Genomic DNA, 23,898 nt, shown 5'->3' on the forward strand with positions numbered 1-23,898 from the left:
TGTGTGTATAGTGAGGAAAATAAGTATTTGAACACCTTGTGATTTTGCAAGTTCTACCACTTAGAAATTGTGGAGGGGTCTGAAATTTTCATCTTAGGTGCATGTCCACTGTGAGACATAATCTTAAAAAAAAAAAAAAAAATCCGAAATCACAATGTATGATTTTTTTATTTTTTTATTTTTTATAATTTATTTGTATGTTACCGCTGCAAATAAGTATTTGAACACCTGTGGAAATCAATGTTAATATTTGGTACAGTAGCCTTTGTTTGCAATTACAGAGGTAAAACTTTTCCTTTGAGAAATGTGAAGTTAGCGACACCAGCAACCATTGTCAATTGTCTTCCGGGGGCCAGAGCAGGCGACATCGAAGGACATTTGAAATTGCTGGCTAAGGCTAAGCGTAAATTTGGTAAGATTGTAATTCACGTCGGCAGTAATGACACTCGGTTACGCCAATCGGAGGTCACTAAAATTAACATTGAATCGGTGTGTAACTTTGCAAAAACAATGTCGGACTCTGTTGTTTTCTCTGGGCCCCTCCCCAATCAGACCGGGAGTGACATGTTTAGCCGCATGTTCTCCTTGAATTGCTGGCTGTCTGAGTGGTGTCCAAAAAATGAGGTGGGCTTCATTGATAATTGGCAAAGCTTCTGGGGAAAACCTGGTCTTGTTAGGAGAGACGGCATCCATCCCACTTTAGAGGGAGCAGCTCTCATTTCTAGAAATCTGGCCAATTTTTTGGGATCCTCCAAACTGTGACTGTCTAGCGTTGGGACCAGGAGGCAGAGCTGTGGTCTTATACACCTCTCTGCAGCTTCTCTCCCCCTGCCATCCCCCTATTACCCCATCCCCGTAGAGACGGTGCCTGCTCCCAGACCACCAATAACTAGCAAAAATCTATTTAAGCATAAAAATTCAAAAAGAAAAAATAATATAGCACCTTCAATTGCACCACAGACTAAAACAGTTAAATGTGGTCTATTAAACATTAGGTCTCTTTCTTCTAAGTCCCTGTTGGTAAATGATATAATAATTGATCAACGTATTGATTTATTCTGCCTAACAGAAACTTGGTTACAGCAGGATGAATATGTTAGTTTAAATGAGTCAACACCCCCGAGTCACACTAACTGTCAGAATGCTCGTAGCACGGGCCGGGGCGGAGGATTAGCAGCAATCTTCCATTCCAGCTTATTAATTAATCAAAAACCTAGACAGAGCTTTAATTCATTTGAAAGCTTGTATCTTAGTCTTGTCCATCCAAATTGGAAGTCCCAAAAACCAGTTTTATTTGTTATTATCTATCGTCCACCTGGTCGTTACTGTGAGTTTCTCTGTGAATTTTCAGACCTTTTGTCTGACTTAGTGCTTAGCTCAGATAAGATAATTATAGTGGGCGATTTTAACATCCACACAGATGCTGAGAATGACAGCCTCAACACTGCATTTAATCTATTATTAGACTCTATCGGCTTTGCTCAAAAAGTAAATGAGTCCACCCACCACTTTAATCATATTTTAGATCTTGTTCTGACTTATGGTATGGAAATAGAAGACTTAACAGTATTCCCTGAAAACTCCCTTTTGTCTGATCATTTTTTAATAACATTTACATTTACCCTGATGGACTACCCTGCAGTGGGGAATAAGTTTCATTACACTAGAAGTCTTTCAGAAAGCGCTGTAACTAGGTTTAAGGATATGATTCCTTCTTTATGTTCTCTAATGTCATATACCAACACAGAGCAGAGTAGCTACCTAAACTCTGTAAGGGAGTTAGAGTATCTTGTCAATAGTTTTACATCCTCATTGAAGACAACTTTGGATGCTGTAGCTCCTCTGAAAAAGAGAGCTTTAAATCAGAAGTGTCTGACTCCGTGGTATAACTCACAAACTCGTAGCTTAAAGCAGATAACCCGTAAGTTGGAGAGGAAATGGCGTCTCACTAATTTAGAAGATCTTCACTTAGCCTGGAAAAAGAGTTTGTTGCTCTATAAGAAAGCCCTTCGTGAAGCTAGGACATCTTTCTACTCATCACTAATTGAAGAAAATAAGAACAACCCCAGGTTTCTTTTCAGCACTGTAGCCAGGCTGACAAAGAGTCAGAGCTCTATTGAGCTGAGTATTCCATTAACTTTAACTAGTAATGACTTCATGACTTTCTTTGCTAACAAAATTTTGACTATTAGAGAAAAAATTACTCATAACCATCCCAAAGATGTATCGTTATCTTTGGCTGCTTTCAGTGATGCCGGTATTTGGTTAGACTCTTTCTCTCCGATTGTTCTGTCTGAGTTATTTTCATTAGTTACTTCATCCAAACCATCAACATGCTTATTAGACCCCATTCCTGCCAGGCTGCTCAAGGAAGTCCTACCATTATTTAATGCTTCAATCTTAAATATGATCAATCTATCTTTGTTAGTTGGTTATGTACCACAGGCCTTTAAGGTGGCAGTAATTAAACCATTACTTAAAAAGCCATCACTTGACCCAGCTATCTTAGCTAATTATAGGCCAATCTCCAACCTTCCTTTTCTCTCACAGATTCTTGAGAGGGTAGTTGTAAAACAGCTAACTGATCACCTGCAGAGGAATGGTCTATTTGAAGAGTTTCAGTCAGGTTTTAGAATTCATCATAGTACAGAAACAGCATTAGTGAAGGTTACAAATGATCTTCTTATGGCTTCGGACAGTGGACTTATCTCTGTGCTTGTTCTGTTGGACCTCAGTGCTGCTTTTGATACTGTTGACCATAAAATTTTATTACAGAGATTAGAGCATGTCATAGGTATTAAAGGCATTGCGCTGCGGTGGTTTGAATCATATTTGTCTAATAGATTACAGTTTGTTCATGTAAATGGGGAATCTTCTTCACAGACTGAAGTTAATTATGGAGTTCCACAAGGTTCTGTGCTAGGACCAATTTTATTCACTTTATACATGCTTCCCTTGGGCAGTATTATTAGACGGTATTGCTTAAATTTTCATTGTTACGCAGATGATACCCAGCTTTATCTATCCATGAAGCCAGAGGATACGCACCAATTAGCTAAACTGCAGGATTGTCTTACAGACATAAAGACATGGATGACCTCTAATTTCCTGCTTTTAAACTCAGATAAAACTGAAGTTATTGTACTTGGCCCCACAAATCTTAGAAGCATGGTGTCTAACCAGATCGTTACTCTGGATGGCATTTCCCTGATCTCTAGTAATACTGTGAGAAATCTTGGAGTTATTTTTGATCAGGATATGTCATTCAAAGCGCATATTAAACAAATATGTAGGACTGCCTTTTTGCATTTACGCAATATCTCTAAAATCAGAAAGGTCTTGTCTCAGAGTGATGCTGAAAAACTAATTCATGCATTTGTTTCCTCTAGGCTGGACTATTGTAATTCATTATTATCAGGTTGTCCTAAAAGTTCCCTAAAAAGCCTTCAGTTGGTTCAGAATGCTGCAGCTAGAGTACTGACGGGGACTAGCAGGAGAGAGCATATCTCACCCGTGTTGGCCTCCCTTCATTGGCTTCCTGTTAATGCTAGAATAGAATTTAAAATTCTTCTTCTTACTTATAAGGTTTTGAATAATCAGGTCCCATCTTATCTTAGGGACCTCATAGTACCATATTACCCCATTAGAGCGCTTCGCTCTCAGACTGCGGGCTTACTTGTAGTTCCTAGGGTTTGTAAGAGTAGAATGGGAGGCAGAGCCTTCAGCTTTCAGGCTCCTCTCCTGTGGAACCAGCTCCCAATTCAGATCAGGGAGACAGATACCCTCTCTACTTTTAAGATTAGGCTTAAAACTTTCCTTTTCGCTAAGGCTTATAGTTAGGGCTGGATCGGGTGACCCTGGACCATCCCTTGGTTATGTTGCTTTAGACGTAGACTGTGTTTCATAATTATTGTATGGCCTTGCCTTGCAATGTGGAGCGCCTTGGGGCAACTGTTTGTTGTGATTTGGCGCTATACAAGAAAAAAGTTGATTGATTGATTGACTGTAGTTTTTCACCAGGTTTGCACACACTGCAGCGGGGATTTTGGTCCACTCCTCCATACAGATCTTCTCTAGATTTTTCAGGTTTGGAGTTTCAGCTCCCTCCAAAGATTTTCTATTGAGTTCAGGTCTGGAGACTGGCCAGGCCACTCCAGGACCTTGAAATGCTTCTTACAAAGCCCCTCCTTAGTTGCCCTGGCTGTGTGTTTGGGGTCATTGTCATGCTGGAAGATCCAGCCATGACCCATCTTCAATGCTCTTACTGAGGGAAGGAGGTTGTTTGCCAAAATCTCGCAATACATGACCCCGTACATCCTCCCTTCAATACGGTGCAGTCGTCCTGTCCCCTTTGCAGAAGAGCACCCCCAGAGTATGATGTTTCCACCCCCATGCTTCACGGTTGGGATGGTTTTCTTGGGGTTGTTCTCATCCTCTAAACATGGTAAGTGGAATTGATTCCAAAAAGCTCTATTCTGGTCTCATCTGACCACATTAAATGAGTGCCGAACTCTTTACTCAACTTGCCAGCGAGCAATGCTCACACGTTTATTCTGCAAGAGACAAATGTGGGTGTTACAACACAGAATGCCGTGTAATTATGTACAATAGCTATACAGTGACCCATTAACAGATATTTATCAGTAACATGTACTACAACTATAATCCTGTATGCCCCCCCAAGTCTTTGGAATGATACGGCAAAGACTGATATTCAAAGCACAATCACCGGTAGTCATAAAACAAGTGTATCAAATGTAAATGAAAAAGGACAATGGATAATGAAGGGTCACAGGGATAGACTACCCTCTTCCCAAGCATCACAGCGGCCTCCATATAAGCTAAGGGGGAGGGGGCAGGCCATGGCATGTACAACATCACTAAGGAAGCATTCTGTCAACAGTGCCGTGAATTCTGGTCCACCATCAGACGACAATTCCTCCGCAATTCCATAGGTGACAAATGTGCGATGAAGGGCAGTGATCATGCCCGATGCTCCATTGGCACTTTCCTCCACGATTGGCCAGTTGCTGTAGCAATCGATGACGAGGAAGTGTCTGCCTTGGTATGAGAAGGGTACGCAGGCAGTAAGGGGGGCGTGGGAGGGGCGCTGGGCTGAGAGGGAGCCATGCGGTTGCAGGCAGTGCATCGTTCTCGTAGCTCTGTGATAGCAGGGGTCATACCTGGCCAGAAGAAGGACGACTCTGCCCTGGAGCACATCTGGGTGATGCCTTGATGGGCTGAGTGGAGGGCCTCAAGCACCCTGTTACGCAGGGATGCCGGGATGATGACTTGGTCACGGTAGAGGGCGACACTGTCAAAACTGCTCAGATATTCCCTATATTGATGGTATGGTCTGAGTGCTGGGGGGAGGCATGCCTTAAGCTCTGGGAAGCCGTCCTCGATGAGGTTCAGCAATTCCACCATGGTTGGATCACTCGAGGTGGCCAGGCGGACGTCATCCCATGAAACTGATTTGATCAGTGTGTTATCAGTGGAGTCATATGAACATACCTCAATGATCGTCGTGTCGGTGCAACGTAGACGGGCCAGGACATTGGGAGGTAGGGTTGGTGTGACGCACGAAGCAGACAAGTCATCAGGTAGCTCCAAGTGTGATCGTTTCCCTACCGGGTGTCTGGACAGGGTATCTGTAGCAGCATGCCGGGTTCCAGGGATGTGAACAACACGAAAGCGGTAGCGCAGGGTCTTCTCCTTCAGGTTTAGTAGGCGGGGATTTGGGATGTCATCCAACCGCCTGTCTCCTAGTACTTTAAGGAGGGGTTTGTGATCGACGGCTATGATGAGTTCAGGGCAACCGATGACAAAGTGGCGGGCCTTCTCCAGGGTGTCCACGACAGCTAATGCTTCCCCTTCAATAGGCGCATACCTGGACTCTGCGCCCGAAGTAAATCTACTGCTGACCAGGGTAATCTGCCATCCATCTGGGCAGCAGAATGGCCGCGATGAGGGGCATGTGCATGCTTCTGGAAGAGCCAAAACCCTAAGCCATCCTTGCCCCAGTCTGTGGCCAGGCATGTGGGCTTAGATTTGTCAAAGATTGCTACACCCTTTTTGATCTCCTTGATGAGGGCTTTTGTTTCCTTGAACAGCGTGTTCATGTTGTCGGTCCAATCAAACCTGATTCCTGGTTTCAGGAACTGGTGGAATGGCTGCATTCTCTCTGCGGATGCAAAGGCGTATGACACATGATTGACCAACCCAAACCAGCTACGCATGTCTGTAATGTTTTTTTCAGGACTGGGAAGTTCTGAATGGCCTCAATAGATTTAGGGCAGGGTCGCACTGTTGTAGGGTCAATTTGGAAGCTCGCAAACTCGACAGACTCTTTGGCAAATACGAACTTGGAGGGGTTAAGAATGACTCCATTACGTCCATTATGTCAAGCCAGTCAACAGCCTGGAAGAAGCTGCCATGAATATCATCTGCCCACATCAGAGTGTCATTGACGATCTTCACCTTATGGGGGATGTCGTGATGAATTCATCAAAGCACCTACTGTATGCATCACCTGAGGCAATGTAGCCTTGGGGGGTGACATGGTATCGATATCAGCCCGAGGGTGTTATAAATGTAGTCAAGTGCCGGTCATCTTCATGCAGCGGGATACTATGATACCCATTCCAGGCATCGAACACCATTTTCCTAGTGTTTGGTGGGATGGCTCGAGCCTGGTGGAATGGCGACTGGGTGTGGTGTGTTTCTCTGGTAGCATGGCGATTAAGTGCCTGGAAGTCAACTGTGCGTCGTGGTTTGCCTGATTTCTTTGGGCACACAACTATCTGATGACACCATGTTACAGGCGTTCCCACCGGTACAGGTTCGATGACTCAGAGACCGACGTCTTGATCAAGGCCTGCCTTGACCTCTTCCTGCCATTGTATTGGGACCGGGATGGGGGTATGGTGGGTCACTGGTGTAGCATCCGGATCTATCATGAGGTGCATGGGGGGACTTGACATCATGGGGAGGGGCTCATGTTGACAGATATTGAATGTGCTTGATGCATAGTAGTCCAGCAGCCACTTTCCCAATCTATCGCAATTCTCCTCAGTGGCAGGGAATGGAAGAGATGTAGGGCATGGAGGTGGAGCCTGTCGTTGAGGGCAATCACACAGGAGTTTTATGTCGAGCAGTACAGTAGAATCATGTGAAGTGGGCTCGGTGTTAGTAGTGAGCGTGTCTGTGAAGTATCGAAGCAAACTGAGCCACGGACGGTGCTACAGACGGGGGAGAAAATGCTGTTACAGTGGGATATAAAAGTATTGACATCACAGAGCTCGAGCCATGAATAAACGTGTGAGCATAAATGAGTGCCGAACTCTTTACTCAACTTGCCAGCGAGCAATGCTCACACGTTTATTCTGCAAGAGACAAATGTGGGTGTTACAACACGGAATGCTGTGTAATGATGTACAATAGCTATACAGTGACCCGTTAACAGATATTTATCAGTAACATGTACTACAACTATAATCCTATACACATGACCTTCTCCCATGCCTCCTCTGGATCATCCAGGTGGTCACTGGTGAACTTCAAACGGGCCTGGACATGTGCTGGCTTGAGCAGGGGGATCTTGCTGCCCTGCAGGATTTTAAACCATGACAGCATCATGTGTTACTAATGTAATCTTTGTGACTGGTCCCAGCTCTCTTCAGGTCATTGACCAGGTCCTCCTGTGTAGTTCTGAGCTTTATCAGAATCATCCTTACCCCACAAAGTGAGATCTTGCATGGAATCCCAGACCGAGGGAGATTGACAGTCACCTTGTGTTTCTTCCACTTTCTAATAAACAGTTGTCTAATAACAGTTATTGTCTTCTACCAAGCTGTTTGCCTGTTGTCCTGTAGTCCATCCCAGCCTTGTGCAGGTCTACAGTTTTGTCCCTGGTGTCCTTAGACAGGTAACAAGTTCAAACAGGTGCAGTTAATACAGGTAAAGAGTGCAGAATAAGAGGGCTTCTTAAAGAAAAATTAACAGGTCTGTGTGAGCCAGAATTCTTGCTGGTTGGTAGGTGTTCAAATACTTACTTGCAGCAGTAACATACAAATAAATTATTAAAAAAATCATACATTGTGATTTCTGCTTTTTAGATTATGTCTCTCACAGTGGACATACACCTAAGATGAAAATTTCAGACCCCTCCATGATTTCTAAGTGGGAGAACTTGCAAAACCGCAGGGTGTTCAAATACTTATTTTCCTCACTGTGTATATACACACACACACACACACTTGATCAATTAGAAATAATCAGCAAAGGTTTTCATAGAAGAAATTTAAACATATACATGCCTAACTGTGGATACAACATGTACAGTACACCCATAGTATTCATGCAGTCATATTTGTGAAAGTGTACAATCACAGCTGACACTTAATGAGCATCATGGTGTTTTGGTCAGAATGAGCCATATATCCAGGCATGCACATAACTGGTACTCACAGTGCTTGTGAATGCTAAAAATAAATGATGCACAGCAGAAAACACAAAGGAAGCAGTTCATAGGCAGAAAGCAATGACAGATTGTATTAAAAGTGTCTCCCTCTGTCTGCTGTGCATCAATGATTTTTAGCACACATGAAGACCTTGAGTGCCAGTTATGTGCACCCCTGCATACATCATCAAAATCCATAGAGAAACATTTATGAAGAAAATGTGACTGCTGACCCAAGTTGTTGACTGCTGTGCCATCAGGAATTGTCCAACTTGTAGGAAGAAGGGGGGAGGGAAATGTTGCATTACAATTCATGGTGCTCTTCATCTTGCAACTCACTTGCATAATGCCAAGATGCTAATCTGCTGATTTCATAATCATTTAAATTTTCTTTGTTCTGCTGTTTGCCTGTGCACAAGATTGGATCATGTCCAACATAAACCGGACCATCCAGGAACTTCTTTACTTTAAAGGTGTACGGCTTTTGATTTCTTAAAATTTAAGTCAGAAAAAAAATTTCTTTGGCACCACTATAATTTTATTTCTTGGAATTTAAATAAAGGAATTCATTCATTTTTATATTGCCAATATGATCAAAATTCACACTGTATGCAAGCGATTTAGAATTTCGACACACTTGGATTGAAATTCAAGTGATCAGACACCATGACATACATTTGGTAGCAATGTTTAGATCATGTGGGGGCTGTGCGAGGATGCTGTGAAGAAAATTAAATGACAGACATGGAGGAGAGGTAAATGTAGTAGACCTGCTAATGTGACTGAAAGGGCAAGAAAATGGTACAAAGTGGAGGAAGAGAGAAAGTGAGGGAGGCAGCTGATAATATAGGCAATCAGTGGATGCTGGTCAAAGTCTTGGTTAGGGATGGGTATTGAAAAGATTATATTGATACCATTATCTATTCTTCTTATCGATCTGATTCTTTATCGATTCCCTTATCGATACCTCTTGTGAATTTTCTGTGTACTAAAAGTAGGCTTTACGGGTTTTCTATCTCACCAACATTTTATTGTCTTAAAGTAAATAAATATGAAATTGGGCACTGGATCCTTGATCTCTGGACATAAATAAACTACGTTGTGCATCCTTGATCTCTGGACATAAATAAACTACGTTGTGGATCCTTGATCTCTGGACATAAATAGAAATAAACTAAATCTGTAGTTTTTGTCAAAAGCATTTCCTTTCAGACATTAATGACATGGTTGTCTCTCCATACATCTGAGCTGAACTAAGACAGCTGCTGGAGTTTCCAGCCATACAGTCTTGGGCTGCTGCAGTGCAGGACGTCTCATTTTAGGAGGAAAAAAAACAAAACATTTTGATCAATTGCAGTTCATTGATTAGACCCGCTGCAGGGTCTGTAATCAATGTAGAGAAATTATCATTTTCCTGACAAACACCCTCAAAACAGCCACTCTGAAGGACTGATAAGGGAATCATTAAGCAAAAAAGGCTGTTGATGTCGGTGGATCGAATCATTTCTTAACGATACCCAATTTACCCAACTCTAGTCTTGGGGGAGGATGGCTGTGGAGAGGGTGGAACAGCTGTCTTGTTTGGCCAATAAAGACAGTGTTTTGCAAAAGATTTTGGTTGATAAATCCGGTGTCTCCGACCAAATGGGCCCCCCTAAAAATCAGCAGCGGTTCACTCATTATCATCTTGTTTCTGTTTAAAAACTGCACTCAAGTCATTGTTTATCTGGGCGACAGATATCTGAAGCTTTTGTACAACAGTCATTTCCACATAAATTCAACATTATTTCATCATAAAAGACGGGGAAGTGATCCGCAGCCAGATGATCTGCTAGCTGCTGCGTTCACTGCGCCTCTCATTTCAAAGCGTCAGTAGCGACTCACCAATTATTGCCTCATTTCTGCTTAAAACTGACTTTAGAATGATTTATGAGGTTTTACTCTGTCATCTGATGGTTAATAATCACATTATTCCCTTTGATTACTTTGGGTGTAGAGAGTCAGACTCAGACGAGCTGCTGTGGTCCCAAATGTATGTGCAGTAAAGGCAGGGCAGACCAATTTTTTGGGGGGGGGGGGTTCGGTCAGCAGATGTTCATAAACAAAAATACAGACGTGTTGTCTGTTGTTGACTGGAATTTTTTTTTCATTTATAATGATAAAGATGGAAAATTGTCACATGATAAGTACCTAATGGCAAAGAACAAAGATTTTTAGTTTATATCAAACTTTCCTCTTAATCCATCCAGTTTTGTACACAGTACAATGCTAGTTTGGCTTGAAAAGACTGAAATCATGTGAGATGTGTTGATTAACAGATCTTTGCTGGTAACATGACTAGGGTTGGGTATCAGGAACCGGTTCTTTCGGGTATCGTGAAGAAATGATTCGATCCATCGACATCAATAGCCTTTTTTGCTTAACGATTCCATTATTGGTCCTTCAGAGTGGCTGTTCTTTTTGTGGGTGTTTGTCATGAAAATAATCATTTGTCAAAATTGATTACAGACCCTGCAGCGGGTCTGTAATCAACCGTTTCTGCAGCATGGCTTTGCTTTGAATCTTGAATCAATGAAGAAGTGCGTCGATCTGCTGCTTCGTTGGTTCTTTGTTTTATTTGGCTTTATCTTAATTTTTCCCCGCTAAAACCTCAAAGAGCATATGTCTGTGAGTAATATTTACCTTTTTATGTTAAACAGACCTGTTACGGTCTTCTGAAACAGTAGATAGATATATTTTATAATGTTAAAACAGGACTGATGCTAACACGTTAGCATGTCTATGGCATTTTCAATGTTAAAGTTAGCATTATGCTGTTCGCATCGCAGCACGTTTGAGTGCATTTGTTGTCATAAAAGAGTCAAATGTATTACAAATTGTAATTTTTAAAATTTTTATTTATATATTAATAATAATAGCAACAATAACGGTAACTAATAATGCTACTATACAATTTTAGAGAAAGACAAAAAGAACCTGATAAAACAAAACACAACAGAAAAGATAAAACCAACTAACAATGAACACAAATAAATAAATAAATAAATATAGAAATAAATAACTGTTTTCTGTGAACACCTAGTGACTCTTACACCTCCACTTCATCCCTGTTTTATTTAAGTTTAATGACAATTTGTTTTTGTCAAACCATATTTTCGATTTGTTGATTTCTTCGGTGATTCCCTCCAGAACTATCTGCCAAGCTAGAAAACTGCTGCTTCCTAATAAGGGCAGAATACTACTGGAATTAATTTAAATAAGGAAAGTTTTTTTTTTTTTTTTATTCTTACCAAAATGGATGCTGCACTCACTGCAGTTTATTGTCTGGAATAGGCCCAGATTGTATTTCAGAGCTTCTAGAATTCAAACATTTCATGTTTAATTTTGGGTTTCAGCTTTTTTTGTTTTTCGCCACTTTCATCCCTGAATATGTCAATTGTGAGTTACTTTTCTGTGGATTAAAGTCACTAACTGGGACTCCTGTCTTGTTGCGAGAAAGAAATGAGAATCGTCCTTTGTTCTGTTCACACAGCTCCAAACGCTGCGCGGCTCTCTACCGAGTCAAGTTCAAATGATAGAGTCCAGTCGGAATTAATAAAATTCAAAGCAAAACACCATTTAAATCAAATGAGACCTCTTTCCAAACATTGTAATACAAACAAACTGCAATCGATCAAATTGTTTCTTTTCCTCCCAAAATGAGACATCCTGCGCTGACGTGCAGCAGCCGGCTGATCTCAGCTAAGAGGTATGGAGTGACATTCATGCGAAAATGTCTGAAAGGAAATGCTTTTGACAAAAACTACAGATTTTATTTATTTTATTTATGTCCAGAGATCAAGGATCCAGTGACCAATTTAAAATGTTGACAGAGAAAACCTGTAAAGCCTATTTTTAGTACACAGAAAATTCACAAGAGGTATCGATAAGGAATCGGATCGATAATGGCATCGATATTAAAATGAGCTGCGATTTGGCAACATAAAAAAAAACCTTCGTTATAATGCTTGGCGTTAGGTAAATTTAGTCATATTGCCAAATTTGAAATGCTGTATTGCTTTAATATTGTTTAACTTTCAGTGCATTCATCATTATACCTTTATTTATGGTTTACTTTTTACTTCTTGTTCCTCTGCTGCCCCGAAAACATAGCTTGTGAAAATTATATTGTCATCTTCCGACGGAATTGGCTTACACCAGAAATATGTCACAAGACACTGGATACCACATTGCTCAGCAAAAGTGGAGTCTTTTTGGAAAAACTTGTCTGCACACTTGTTTTAATTTGAAATTCATTCAGACATTTTATGTCAATGGAAACATAACATTTTTCTCCATAATAACTCATGTAAAGAGATAACGGCAATAGATTCCAAATGCACGGTTTGCAATTCGCTTTACACATTTCATATTTTATATTCTTGTCCTTTTTTCTCCCTCTACATCAGTTTTCTGGATTCATTCCTCTCTGTGAAATTACTAGGCAGCCAATTGCCACATACTCTTGCTTCTTTAAATGAAAAAACATTGAGTCATGTATATAAAAGTTTTTAAAAATAGCTGTAATTCCTACAACATTCATATGATGCCTTGAAATTAAATTTAACATGAAAGTTTACGCTTTGAGCTGATATTGATTTTGTTTTCAGCTCTCCTAAAATAACAGTTTCAGTCCCACAGTATCTGTGGGCCTTGCCGTGCATGTAATGAGGATGAAGACATTTGTGAGTCATTTAACGTTTGATTCAATATGTTTCTTGCTTCTGTTCCAGCTCAACCCTAATGTCAACTCATTCCAGCGCAAATATGTTAACGAGGTGAAAAGATGTGAAGAGATGGAGCGGATTCTTGGTAAGAATGTTTGTGTTGTCGAATGGATGTTAATTAGTCCTCTTAAGATACAGACAGTGGAACAGAACTGGGCAGAAAATAAAGTTGACGCCCTGGACAAGACAAAGGGAAGGTTCTGATGCCGCCTTTAGCAGCAATGCATGGCTGCATAATGCCTTCATCGGAATGTAAGCGTATGAATTGAAAACCAGTCACCCTACAGTCATGAGAGAAGTCAGCTGGTTTACTTGGATTAGTTTAATGTAATACCCTGTTTTATTTGATTAGGAAAATAGCATGCTGCCAAGAATAGTTTTTGAAAACTTTGCTTCAGTTTTGTGTTGTTCTGTTCTTTGGAAACTTTGTCATAAGCTATTTTGAAATGTATTTATTTTCCATTTAAATGGTAAAAGCAGACATTCCTTTTTGACATTATTGAAAAAACTGCTCTGTATTTGTAACAGGATACCTTTTGAGGGAAGTCAAGAAAGCTGATATCCCACTTCCAGAAGGAGATGTGAACCCATTGGCTCCTTTGCCCAAACACATCATAACTATATTGGTTGGCTGCTTGCTTTTATCTCATATTTATCTTTTTTGCAATTTAGTTAATTGATGTCAGTGGACATACCTTTTACTGTGATGCCATGGTTCTGTGTGGAACTCTGAAGTAATACATAGCAGACACTTGATACTTTAGAATTAGTACTTAGATACCTCTAAAACTGACCAATCACATCCCCTGCAGTCTCTGTCATTTTGCTGTGTAGCTTCCATTTTTGGGAGGTGCACCTCAGGCTACAGAGAGGGGCACAAAGAGGATTTGCAGCAATGCAGAGGGCTTGCTTGGCTACGGAGCTGTAGAGACGGAGTAGTATAAATTTGAGTTAAGGTGGAAATGAAGTGGTTAGATTGTAGGGTTTTTAGTTACTGAAATGATTATTTCCCTCATGAAAATGATTCACTAACAGTCTGTCATAGGTACATGATACTCACACCACTGGTAAGAGTACTAGAGAAGCTACTAAATTTTACAATCGTCTGGCACTACAGTGGGGTAAAAAAGTATATAGTCAGCCCCTGATTGTGCACATTCTCCTACTTAGAAAGATGAGAGAGGTCTGTAATTTTCATCATAGGTACATTTCAACTGTGAGAGACAAAATGGAAAAAAAAATCCAGGAAATCACATTGTAGGATTTTTAAAGAATTTATTTGTAAATTATGGTAGAAAATAAGTATTTGGTCAATAACAAAAGTTCAACTCAAGACTTTGTAACATTTGTTGGCAATGACAGAGGTCAAATGTTTCCTGTAAGTCTTCACCAGGTTTCCACACACTGTGGCTGGTATTTTGGCCCATTCCTCCATGCAGATCTCCTCTAGAGCAGTGATGTTTTGGGGCTGTCACTGGGCAACACGGACTTTCAACTCCAACAAATTTTCTATGGGGTTGAGGTCTGAGACTTTGAAACGCTTTTTATGGAGCCAGTCCTTCGTTGCCCGAGCGGTGTGTTTGGGATCATTGTCATGCTGGAAGACCCAGCCACGTTGCATCTTCAGTGCTGTCACTGATGGAAGGAGGTTTTGGCTTAAAATCTCACGATACATGGCCCTGTTCATTATTCCCTTAACACGGATCAGTCGCCCTGTCCCCTTTGCAGAAAAACAGCCCCAAAGCATGATGTTTCCACCCCCATGCTTCACAGTAGGTATGGTGTTCTTGGGATGCAACTCAGCATTTGTCTTCCTCCAAACATGACTAGTTGAGTTTTTACTAACAAGTTCTATTTTGGTTTCATCTGACCACATGATATTCTCCCAGTCCTCTTCTGGATCATCCATATGCTCTCTGGCAAACTTTAGAGGGGCCTGGACACGTTAAGCAGGGGACACACCTGACACTGCAGGATTTGATTCCCTCTCTGCGTAGTGTGTAGCCTTTGTTACTTTGTTCCCAGCTCTCTGCAGGTCATTCATCAGGTCCCTCCGTGTAGTTCTGGGATTTTTGTTCACCATTCTAACCCTAACCCCATGGGATGAGATCTTGCGTGGAGCCTCAGATCGAGGGAGATTATTAATGGTCTTGTATGTCTTCCATTTTCTTACAATTGCTCCCACAGTTGATTTATTCACACCAACCTGCTTGACTATTGTAGATTCACTCTTCCCACCCTGGTGCACATCTACAATTTTCTTCCTGGTGTCCTTCGACAGCTCTTTGGACTTGGCCATGGTTGAGTTTGGAGTCTGACTGTTTGAGGCTGTGGATAGGTGTCTTTTATACAGATAACGAGTTCCAACAGATTCCATTAATTCAGGTAACAGGTGGAGGACAGAAGAACTTCTTAAAGTTACAGGTCTGTGAGAGCCAGAAATCTTGTTTGTTTGTGGGTGACCAAATACTTATTTTCCACCATACTTTACAAATAAATTCTTTAAAAATCCTACAATGTGATTTCCTGGATTTTTTTTGTTGTTGTTTTCTCATTTTGTCTCTCACAGTTGCAGTGTACCTATGTTGAAAATTACAGACCTCTCTCATCTTTATAAGTAGGAGAACTTGCACAATCTTCTACTTTTTTACCCCACTGTATATTTGCATGTTATTGTGAATGACGTTTATTTTTCTTGACAATCATTACATTACATAGATTTTTATATTCAGAATACAAATATAATGCCATATAAAAGTATACTAATTAGGCTGCTAGTTAGTGTAAATCTTTCTAACAGTTGTAAAGAAAACCTAAAATTTTTTAATCAAAATATTCAGCTGCCTATACAAATTGAAATGACGTTAAGTAGTTCAAGCGTCTGTTTTTGTTTTTCTTATCATTGTTTGAGTAGGTGCCCTGAAACAGAGCTGTATATTTCATATTTTTAGCCTGCTGTTTATTTGTATGTTCTCTCCCTGTTTGTACAAAAGCAGTATATTTTTGTTAAAGTATGGCACAGATCATGGCTGTGCTCATGTTCGCTGCTTAAGATTATGCGCTGGTGTTAACAGGAGCAGCTGCAGAGGCTGGAAGCTGAGTTAGGTGAGGTCACAAGGAATAAAGAGAAGCTTCAAAAGAATCTTCGAGAGCTGACAGAGTACACGCACATGTTGCGCATCACACGCACCTTTATACAGCGACCTGTAGAGGTTTGTGTCATGGCTTGCTCTTACACAACTACTTTTTTGTCACGTTTCTAAATGCGGTTTGATTTATTGCAGTCTCCCCCCCCCCACCCAGTTTGGTAATGAGTGCCTACTGTGATTTATTTTATTTATTTTTTTACTGTGTCACATGTCTCTTTTTCTCTGACCTCTGATTTGTGTTTCTTGCAGCATGAACCCTTACAAGTACAGTATGAGGAGTTTCCATTTCTGGAGAAAGATGTACTGATGGATTACAGGAGTATGCAGAGGCTTGGAGCTAAACTGGGGTGAGAGAGAATATTGTGCTAGCTATGAGAAGTATAGTGTATATACAGGGTCCATCTACAAAGTATTCACAGTGTTTCACTTTTTTCACATTATGTTACAGCCTTATTCCAAAATGGATGAAATTCAGATTTCTTTCCTCAAAATACACACAATACCCCATAATGACAATGTGAAAAAGGTTGTTTTTTTGTTGTTGTTGTTGTTTAGATTTTTGCAAATTTATATATACAGGGCTGTAAAAACTTTGTGGAATTCCGCAGATTTCGGCATGGGGAGGAGGTTGAGGTGTTAGCGTTGTACTCTGTGATCGTCACCAAGTTTGTAAAATGCCTATTGCTGTATATAGCATTCTTTTTTTGTTTTTTATGACATCATGCAATATTTATAAATCTGCAGACACTGATCTGTATAACAAATACAAATTGGTGTCCGCAGTTCCGCGGAGTAAAATGAATTAAGAATATGTGACTTTTTATTCTTGTAGACTTTTTTATTGGAAAAAGACATTGTGGCTTTGAATGGATGTACAGTAATTCACGCAAGAATATAAGTGACTTTTTATTGATGTCGACTTTCTTTCATTGGAAAAAACACTGGCTTTTAATGGATTTACACTAATTCACACAAGAATATAAGTGACTTTTTATTAATGTAGACTTTTTCATTGGAAACAAGACATTGTGGCTTTTAATGGTTTTACACTAATTCACACAAGAATATAAGTGACTTTTTATTAATGTAGACTTTTTCATTGGAAACAAGACATTGTGGCTTTTAATGGTTTTGCACTAATTCACACAAGAATATAAGTGACTTTCTATGAATGTAGACTTTTTCATTGAAAACGAGACATTTTGGCTTTTAATGGATTAACTGTAATTCACACAAGAATATGTGACTTTGTATTCATCTAGACTTTCATTCATTGGAAAAAAACATGTGGCTTTTAATGGATTTACAGTAATTCACACAGGTTCAGGTTACTTTATTTGTACTCGTGGGTAGATTTGACTTGCATCAAACAGAAAAGGGCGTCCATGTTAGTCACAACACTAACAATGAAAACACTAACAACGAACATATGCAAAACCAAAGTATAACACAGACACAACGGGGCACTTACCGGCTTACTAAACCACTAAAAACAAGCATCAGGAGAAACCACTAAAAGACGGCCAGCATAGAAATTGATGTGCAAAAGGCAAATAAATATGTGCAAACCCTGCTAAGATTTGTTCAAATGCACAATTGCTGCTGGAACAAAACTACTCCTGTAGCGTTTTGTCCTACACCTTGGGACACAAGAATATGTGACTTTTTATTCATCTAGACTTTTTCATTGGAAAAAAGACATTTTGGCTTTTAATGGATTTACATTCACACAAGAATGTGACTTTTTTGCTATAAGGTATGTTATTGATATTTTACCATGATTTTTCAAAATATTCTACAAGCTTTATCTGTGTTTTTTGAAATGCTTTAAGAGTCTTTTCAGTCTTCATGAATTTCATGTAGTTTAATTGTTCTGAGTTGATGCATAAGGTGGTTTACAATTACAAGGAAAATCATTCCAGGTCCTACTTCCATGTCATATTCTTATTTCAATATTATCATTGACAGTTCAAGTGAAAGGTGGAATCTAGGATCATGCACTTCTTTTGAGATTTTTTTTTTCTTCCAGGAGATGCTGAAAATGTATCACTAGATACAAAAATTAATTTGGTTTCTGGGACTTCGCGGGCCCTAGACCCCAGCTTATGGGGGCTGCACTCCCCAGACCCCTGCAAATTTTCCTGAGATTTCACAGTTTTCATTTTACAGCCCTATAATCTGAAATTAGATGCATAGAAAAACATGGAATTCATATGTCAACAACTTATCCATCAATGACTAGCAATGTTCAAAGAAGAATTTTCCAGTATGAATAGCTTTAAACTACACAGACTGAGCACTGCAGATGTAGTGTTTGATGTGAAAGTGCTCATGGAGAAGTGTCGAGAAGGCCAGAAGGAGTTGTTTGTTTGTGGCCTTAAAGAAAGCTTATAACAGAGTGCCAAGAGAAAAGTTGTGGTATTGTATGAGGAAGTAAGGTGTGGCAAAGATGTATATGAGGGAGGTACAGGATATGTGCAAGGACAGTCACCACACTGAGTCTGGTGTGCTTGCTATAATCAAAATTCCTGGGGAAGTCTTTTTCTGAACACTATTCCCAATGTGCTTGCTCAGACCCCTGTCACACATAGTACGAATGCGCATGAACCAGGCCGACTGAGGCCGAAACTGCAAAAATGGCAATCAAGAAGCAGTCTGGAGGGACAGACAGTCGGACAGCCATGTATGACTGCCGGATGACTACATATGCATAGAATGTGGATGGATCCAGTCCGGACTGAGTCGTGCATGACTGCAGCCCAAAAGTTGTTGGACAACAGTATGGAGACACAGACTATCAAACTGCACCAAAATCATAAATCAAGCGCTCAGACTGCCGGGCGGATGTGCTCAAGTGCTGTCACTCACTCACTGATTCGCTTGTTCACTCTCTCCCTCGCACACACTGACCTCTGAGCAGGACATCGTGCCGGCAAGATGGACGTGTGTCCTACACATGACGGACTGTCAACACTGTGCTCATGGACACAGCCCGGTAATGGCGATGTGATGAGCACACTGAGTAGACAGAGGGGCTGTGCACCGCGCTGTCCAGTTGGATCATCGGCGCGCCGCAGGACAGCACCTGGCATGGGATATGTTTATGCCGTGGTGGATGAGGCATTTGTGAGCTGGTTGTCAGCACATGGCGCAGCTAGAGCAAGAGGGACTTCACTGCAGGCTGAAACCCCTGGTCGTTGTCTGCCTTGCGCTGTGACACGCACTTGGGGCTGTATGGGAGGTGAGTTTACATGTTTATTTATGGTGTCATGGGCTGGTGAAACAGTTCCACCGTGATTCCTCTGACAGAGATCGATGGTGCAGGGCTGTGAAAATCATCATGGGGGGAGGGGGGGCATGTTAGTGTTGTACTCTGTAATTGTCATCATCACTGACTTTTTAAAATGCCTATCGCAACGCGTTTGTTTTATTGTGACATTGTGCAAGTTTTATAAGTCCGCGGACACTGATCTGTGTGTTACAGATGCAAATCTGTGTCCTCGGATCCGTGGAACTTCGTGGATGAAAAATGCCACTCAAAGCATATCTGTTATAACAGTTGTCTTAAAGCGGGACTGGTTGGTTGCTTTGCCGACGCTGTGTGGCTCGTGTAAGACGCTTAAGCTAAATGTAGCATGTGGACATCGCAAACTTTGAGAGCTCTCAAGTTTTTAAAAGAATTGTGCAGTCTGTCTGTGTCACCACCAATGTCGGACAGAGAGAAGATGGTGAGAAAGACGGTTTGAAAGAGTTTGACAAGGACAAGAATCCATGGAATTGTCACTGTCTTCATGAACACACCTGAAAGATAAATGGGAAAAGTGAACTGTGATATCAGGAAACAGTAAGAATTTTTCTGTCCCTGGAAAAAAACATTGTGCTGTTCAAACTGGATTTTAGACTAGATGATGTGACTCTTTTATTATTAATCAAGACTTTCTTTTATTGGAGAACAGACATTGTGGCTTTGAATGGATTACATGAATTTATACAAGAATGTAAATTAGTTTTTATTAATGTAGACTTTTTTCATGGGAAAAAAAAGACACTGTGGATTTACAGGAATTTACACAAGAATGTGTGACTTTATACTATAAGGTGTGTTATAGATATTTTACCCTGATTTTCAAAATATTCTACAAGCTTTAGCTGTGGTTTTTGAAATGCTGTAACAGTCTTTTCAGCCTTCTTGAATTTCATGTAGTTTAATTCAGTGGTGTCAAAAGTACACACATTTGTTACTTTAGAAGTATAGATACTGCAGTTTAAAAACACTCTGATAAAAGTTGAAGTATCAACTTGACCTCTTTACTCAAGTAAAAGTGAAAAGTATGTGCTCCAAAACCTACTTAAAGTATAAAAGTATAAAGTAACCTTAAAAAAAAAAAAAGTAGATGCCACTATATGAATTGAAAGTTTAATTTAAAAACTGATTCTTTCTACATGTGGTCCAAGACCCAAAACCCAAAATTACCCCCCAACACCACCTGCACGAAAATGTTTCAATTCTAGAAGCTCTGAAATGCAATCTGGGACTATTCCAGACAATAAACTGCAGTGAGTGCAGCATCCATTTAGTGAAGGAAGAAAAAAAAAAAACCCCACAACTTTCCTTATTCAAATTTATTTCAGTAGTATTCTGCTCTTACTACGATGCAGCAGTTTTCTAGTTTGGCAGATAGTTCTGGAGAAAATCACTGAAGAAATTAAATTGAAAATATGGTTTGACCAAAACAAACTGTCATTAAATAAGACAGGGATGAAGTGGAGGTGTAAGAGTCACTAGGTGTTCACAGGAAACACTTATGTATGTATGTATGTATGTATTTATATATGCATGTTCATTGCTAGTTGCTTTTATATTTTCTGTTGTTTCTATTCACGTTTTTTTTGCCTCTTTCTCTAAAATTGTATATAATAATCATTAGATTATTAATATATAAACAAAAATAAATTTAAGAAATATTACAATTTGAAAACAAATGCACCCGAACGTGATGAGAGCTGCAATTGCTTAATGCTAAGTTTTAACATTGAAAATGCCATAGACATGCTAACGCATTAGCGTCGCTCCCGTTTTTAAGTTATAAAATACATCTATCAACTGTTTCAGAAGACCATAACAGGTCGGTTTAACATAGAAAATGTAAATAATACTCACAGAAGTATGCTCTTTAGGGTTTTAGCTGGGGAAAATTAAGGGAAAGAAAGAAAGAATCGAAGCAACAGGTCGAAGCATTGCTTCAATCTGCGAACCACTGCTTCGAATGTTCACGGTTCAAAGCAAAGCCGTGCTGCAGAAAAGTTGATTACTGGCGCACATGATGTGAAATAAATAAAAAAAATATATATATATATATATATATATATATATATATGTATAAATAAATAAACATTAAACTGAAGCCAAGAGTAGCGAGGCTGTTTGTTTTAAAAATGTAAGGATAGAAAGTACAGGTACTTGTGTGAAAATGTAATAGAAGTCAGAAGTAGGCAGAAAAATAAGTAATGGAGTAAAGTATAGATACCTAAAAAGTGTACTTAAGTACAGTAACAAAGTATTTGTACTTCGTTACTTGACACCTCTGGTTTAATTGTTCTGAGTTAATGTATAATTTGGTTTACAATTAAAAGGAAAATCATTCCAGGTCCAACTTCCATGTCGTATTCTGTTATTTCAACATTATCATTGACAGTTTAAATGAAAGATTGAGTCTAGGATCATTTTAATATGCACTTCTTTTGAGATTTTTCTTCCTCTCAGGAGATGCTGAAAATGTATCATTAGATACAAAATCAATTTGTTTTCTGGGGCCCCGCCGGCCCTAAACCCCGACTCGACCCCCTGCAAATTTTCCTCGGATTTCACAATTTTCATTTCACAGCCCTGATGGTGAATATGTTATAACGTGTATTATGGTGGTGACATCCCGTTCAGCTGTGTTGCCGTGCCAAGCCACTGACGTGCACAGTGACACATTGGCGGCTTGATTGCGTAATGTTTATGTGGATGCGTGCCACATACATATTGCATATCGACATTTCCTTTGCGTTACCTGAACGTGATCCAGTGGAGGTGCACGTACACAGCACAAGCAGGACATGCCGGCAGGATCTGACGTACCCAATTCATTTCGGGGTTCCCCTGACTACGATGAGATTGTTCCGAATGCTGTTATGATACTGTACAAATATGTAGATTGCAGTGGGATTTCTCTCAGGCTGCACATAGACTGCTGTTCGATGGGTGTCCCAACTCAACTATGCCATAAGTGTTTTGGACATGTGCAAAACATTCAAGGCAGCCACACGAATGGGCCCAGCCATGTCGATTGCTCAGAGACAGCAGTCTGACCTTTTCTGACTGCACCTCAACACTTTTTGAATATGAGTCAGGTCTTCATTTGGACGCCATTAGGCCTCATTCGTGTTATGTGGGACAGGGTCTCGGGGAATGGGTCAGGTTAAACCTTATTCAGAAGAAGCACCTTTAAGTGACTGATACTGTGATTGTTATATATTTAAATAAATAAGTATATATTCAACTCAGTCCATTTCCCAATCACCTCTGACCTTTATGTGTACCATAAAGAGAATATTTCTATCAGTGTTGTTGCTATTTGGTAGAACACGTAGTTCAACAGATGTGAAGGTAAGTTAGATTTTGAATATTGATAAATATAGACTGACAGACTGCATTACAGCATAGTTAGTTGGACGCATAAAGCACATAGTGGGAGCAAAGGCTATTATTCAGTGTACATACTGGAAAAGTATGGACGTCTTAGTTAAATTTAGTCCTCTTGATGGCAAAGTTGGTATGACAGCGTCATCGTTCACATAGCTCTGTGGGTCAGGCCCACATCTTACGTCTGCATCTTTGAGTCCCGTGGTCCTCACGCGGGCTCAGTACATGGTCTGCGTACGTGTCTTGGACCCCGTGTATACCTGCTGGCAGGTTTAGACATATTTGTGATTATTGTTCTCATAACAATTCCCAACATAAATAACATTATGGTCCTTATCTGGTCATTTATTTGAACCTTCCATTACTGCATAATTTAAACCATACACACTTGTTTTATATACTGTTTTTTTTTGTGTGTGTGTGTGTGTGTATATATATATATATATATATATATATATATATATATATATATATATATAATATCATGGTTGCATAAAATAACCGAAGTAAAATATGCAAAATTAGCTCTCAAAGATGATTTTTTTTTATTTTTTGAAGGTTATTTTCTTGTTTGTTTGGTTGGTTGGTTGGTACAGTAATATTCTCATTCTTGTATTTGCTAAATTTGGATATTGCAACACTACTATAGGCCCTGCGTTAACCCATTTCATAAATATTTTTCCTGTTGTCATTCAGTTTCATCTCTGGTCTAATTCAGAGGAAGAAGATTGAGGCATTTGAGCGGATGCTTTGGAGAGTTTGCAAAGGCTACACGATCCTTAGTTATGCTGAAGTTGAGGAGTATTTAGAAGACCCAGACACGGTAGGTTCTTT

At 39.9% G+C, this 23,898-nt stretch overlaps 1 protein-coding gene across 1 annotated transcript in view; it reads left to right on the forward strand.

Annotated features, from left to right (window-relative positions):
* The window catches only part of atp6v0a2b (ATPase H+ transporting V0 subunit a2b), an 82,187-nt gene that overhangs the window by 24,172 nt on the left and 34,117 nt on the right, over window positions 1-23,898 (forward strand). The window contains exons 2-6 of the mRNA XM_034170292.1: window positions 13,234-13,312; window positions 13,756-13,853; window positions 16,302-16,439; window positions 16,626-16,723; window positions 23,761-23,887. Coding sequence (XP_034026183.1) covers window positions 13,234-13,312; window positions 13,756-13,853; window positions 16,302-16,439; window positions 16,626-16,723; window positions 23,761-23,887 — 540 coding nt within the window. The remainder of the gene's footprint in view (window positions 1-13,233; window positions 13,313-13,755; window positions 13,854-16,301; window positions 16,440-16,625; window positions 16,724-23,760; window positions 23,888-23,898) is intronic.

The sequence above is a fragment of the Thalassophryne amazonica genome, chromosome 5 (genome assembly GCF_902500255.1).
Source record: "Thalassophryne amazonica chromosome 5, fThaAma1.1, whole genome shotgun sequence".
Lineage (NCBI taxonomy): Eukaryota > Metazoa > Chordata > Actinopteri > Batrachoidiformes > Batrachoididae > Thalassophryne > Thalassophryne amazonica.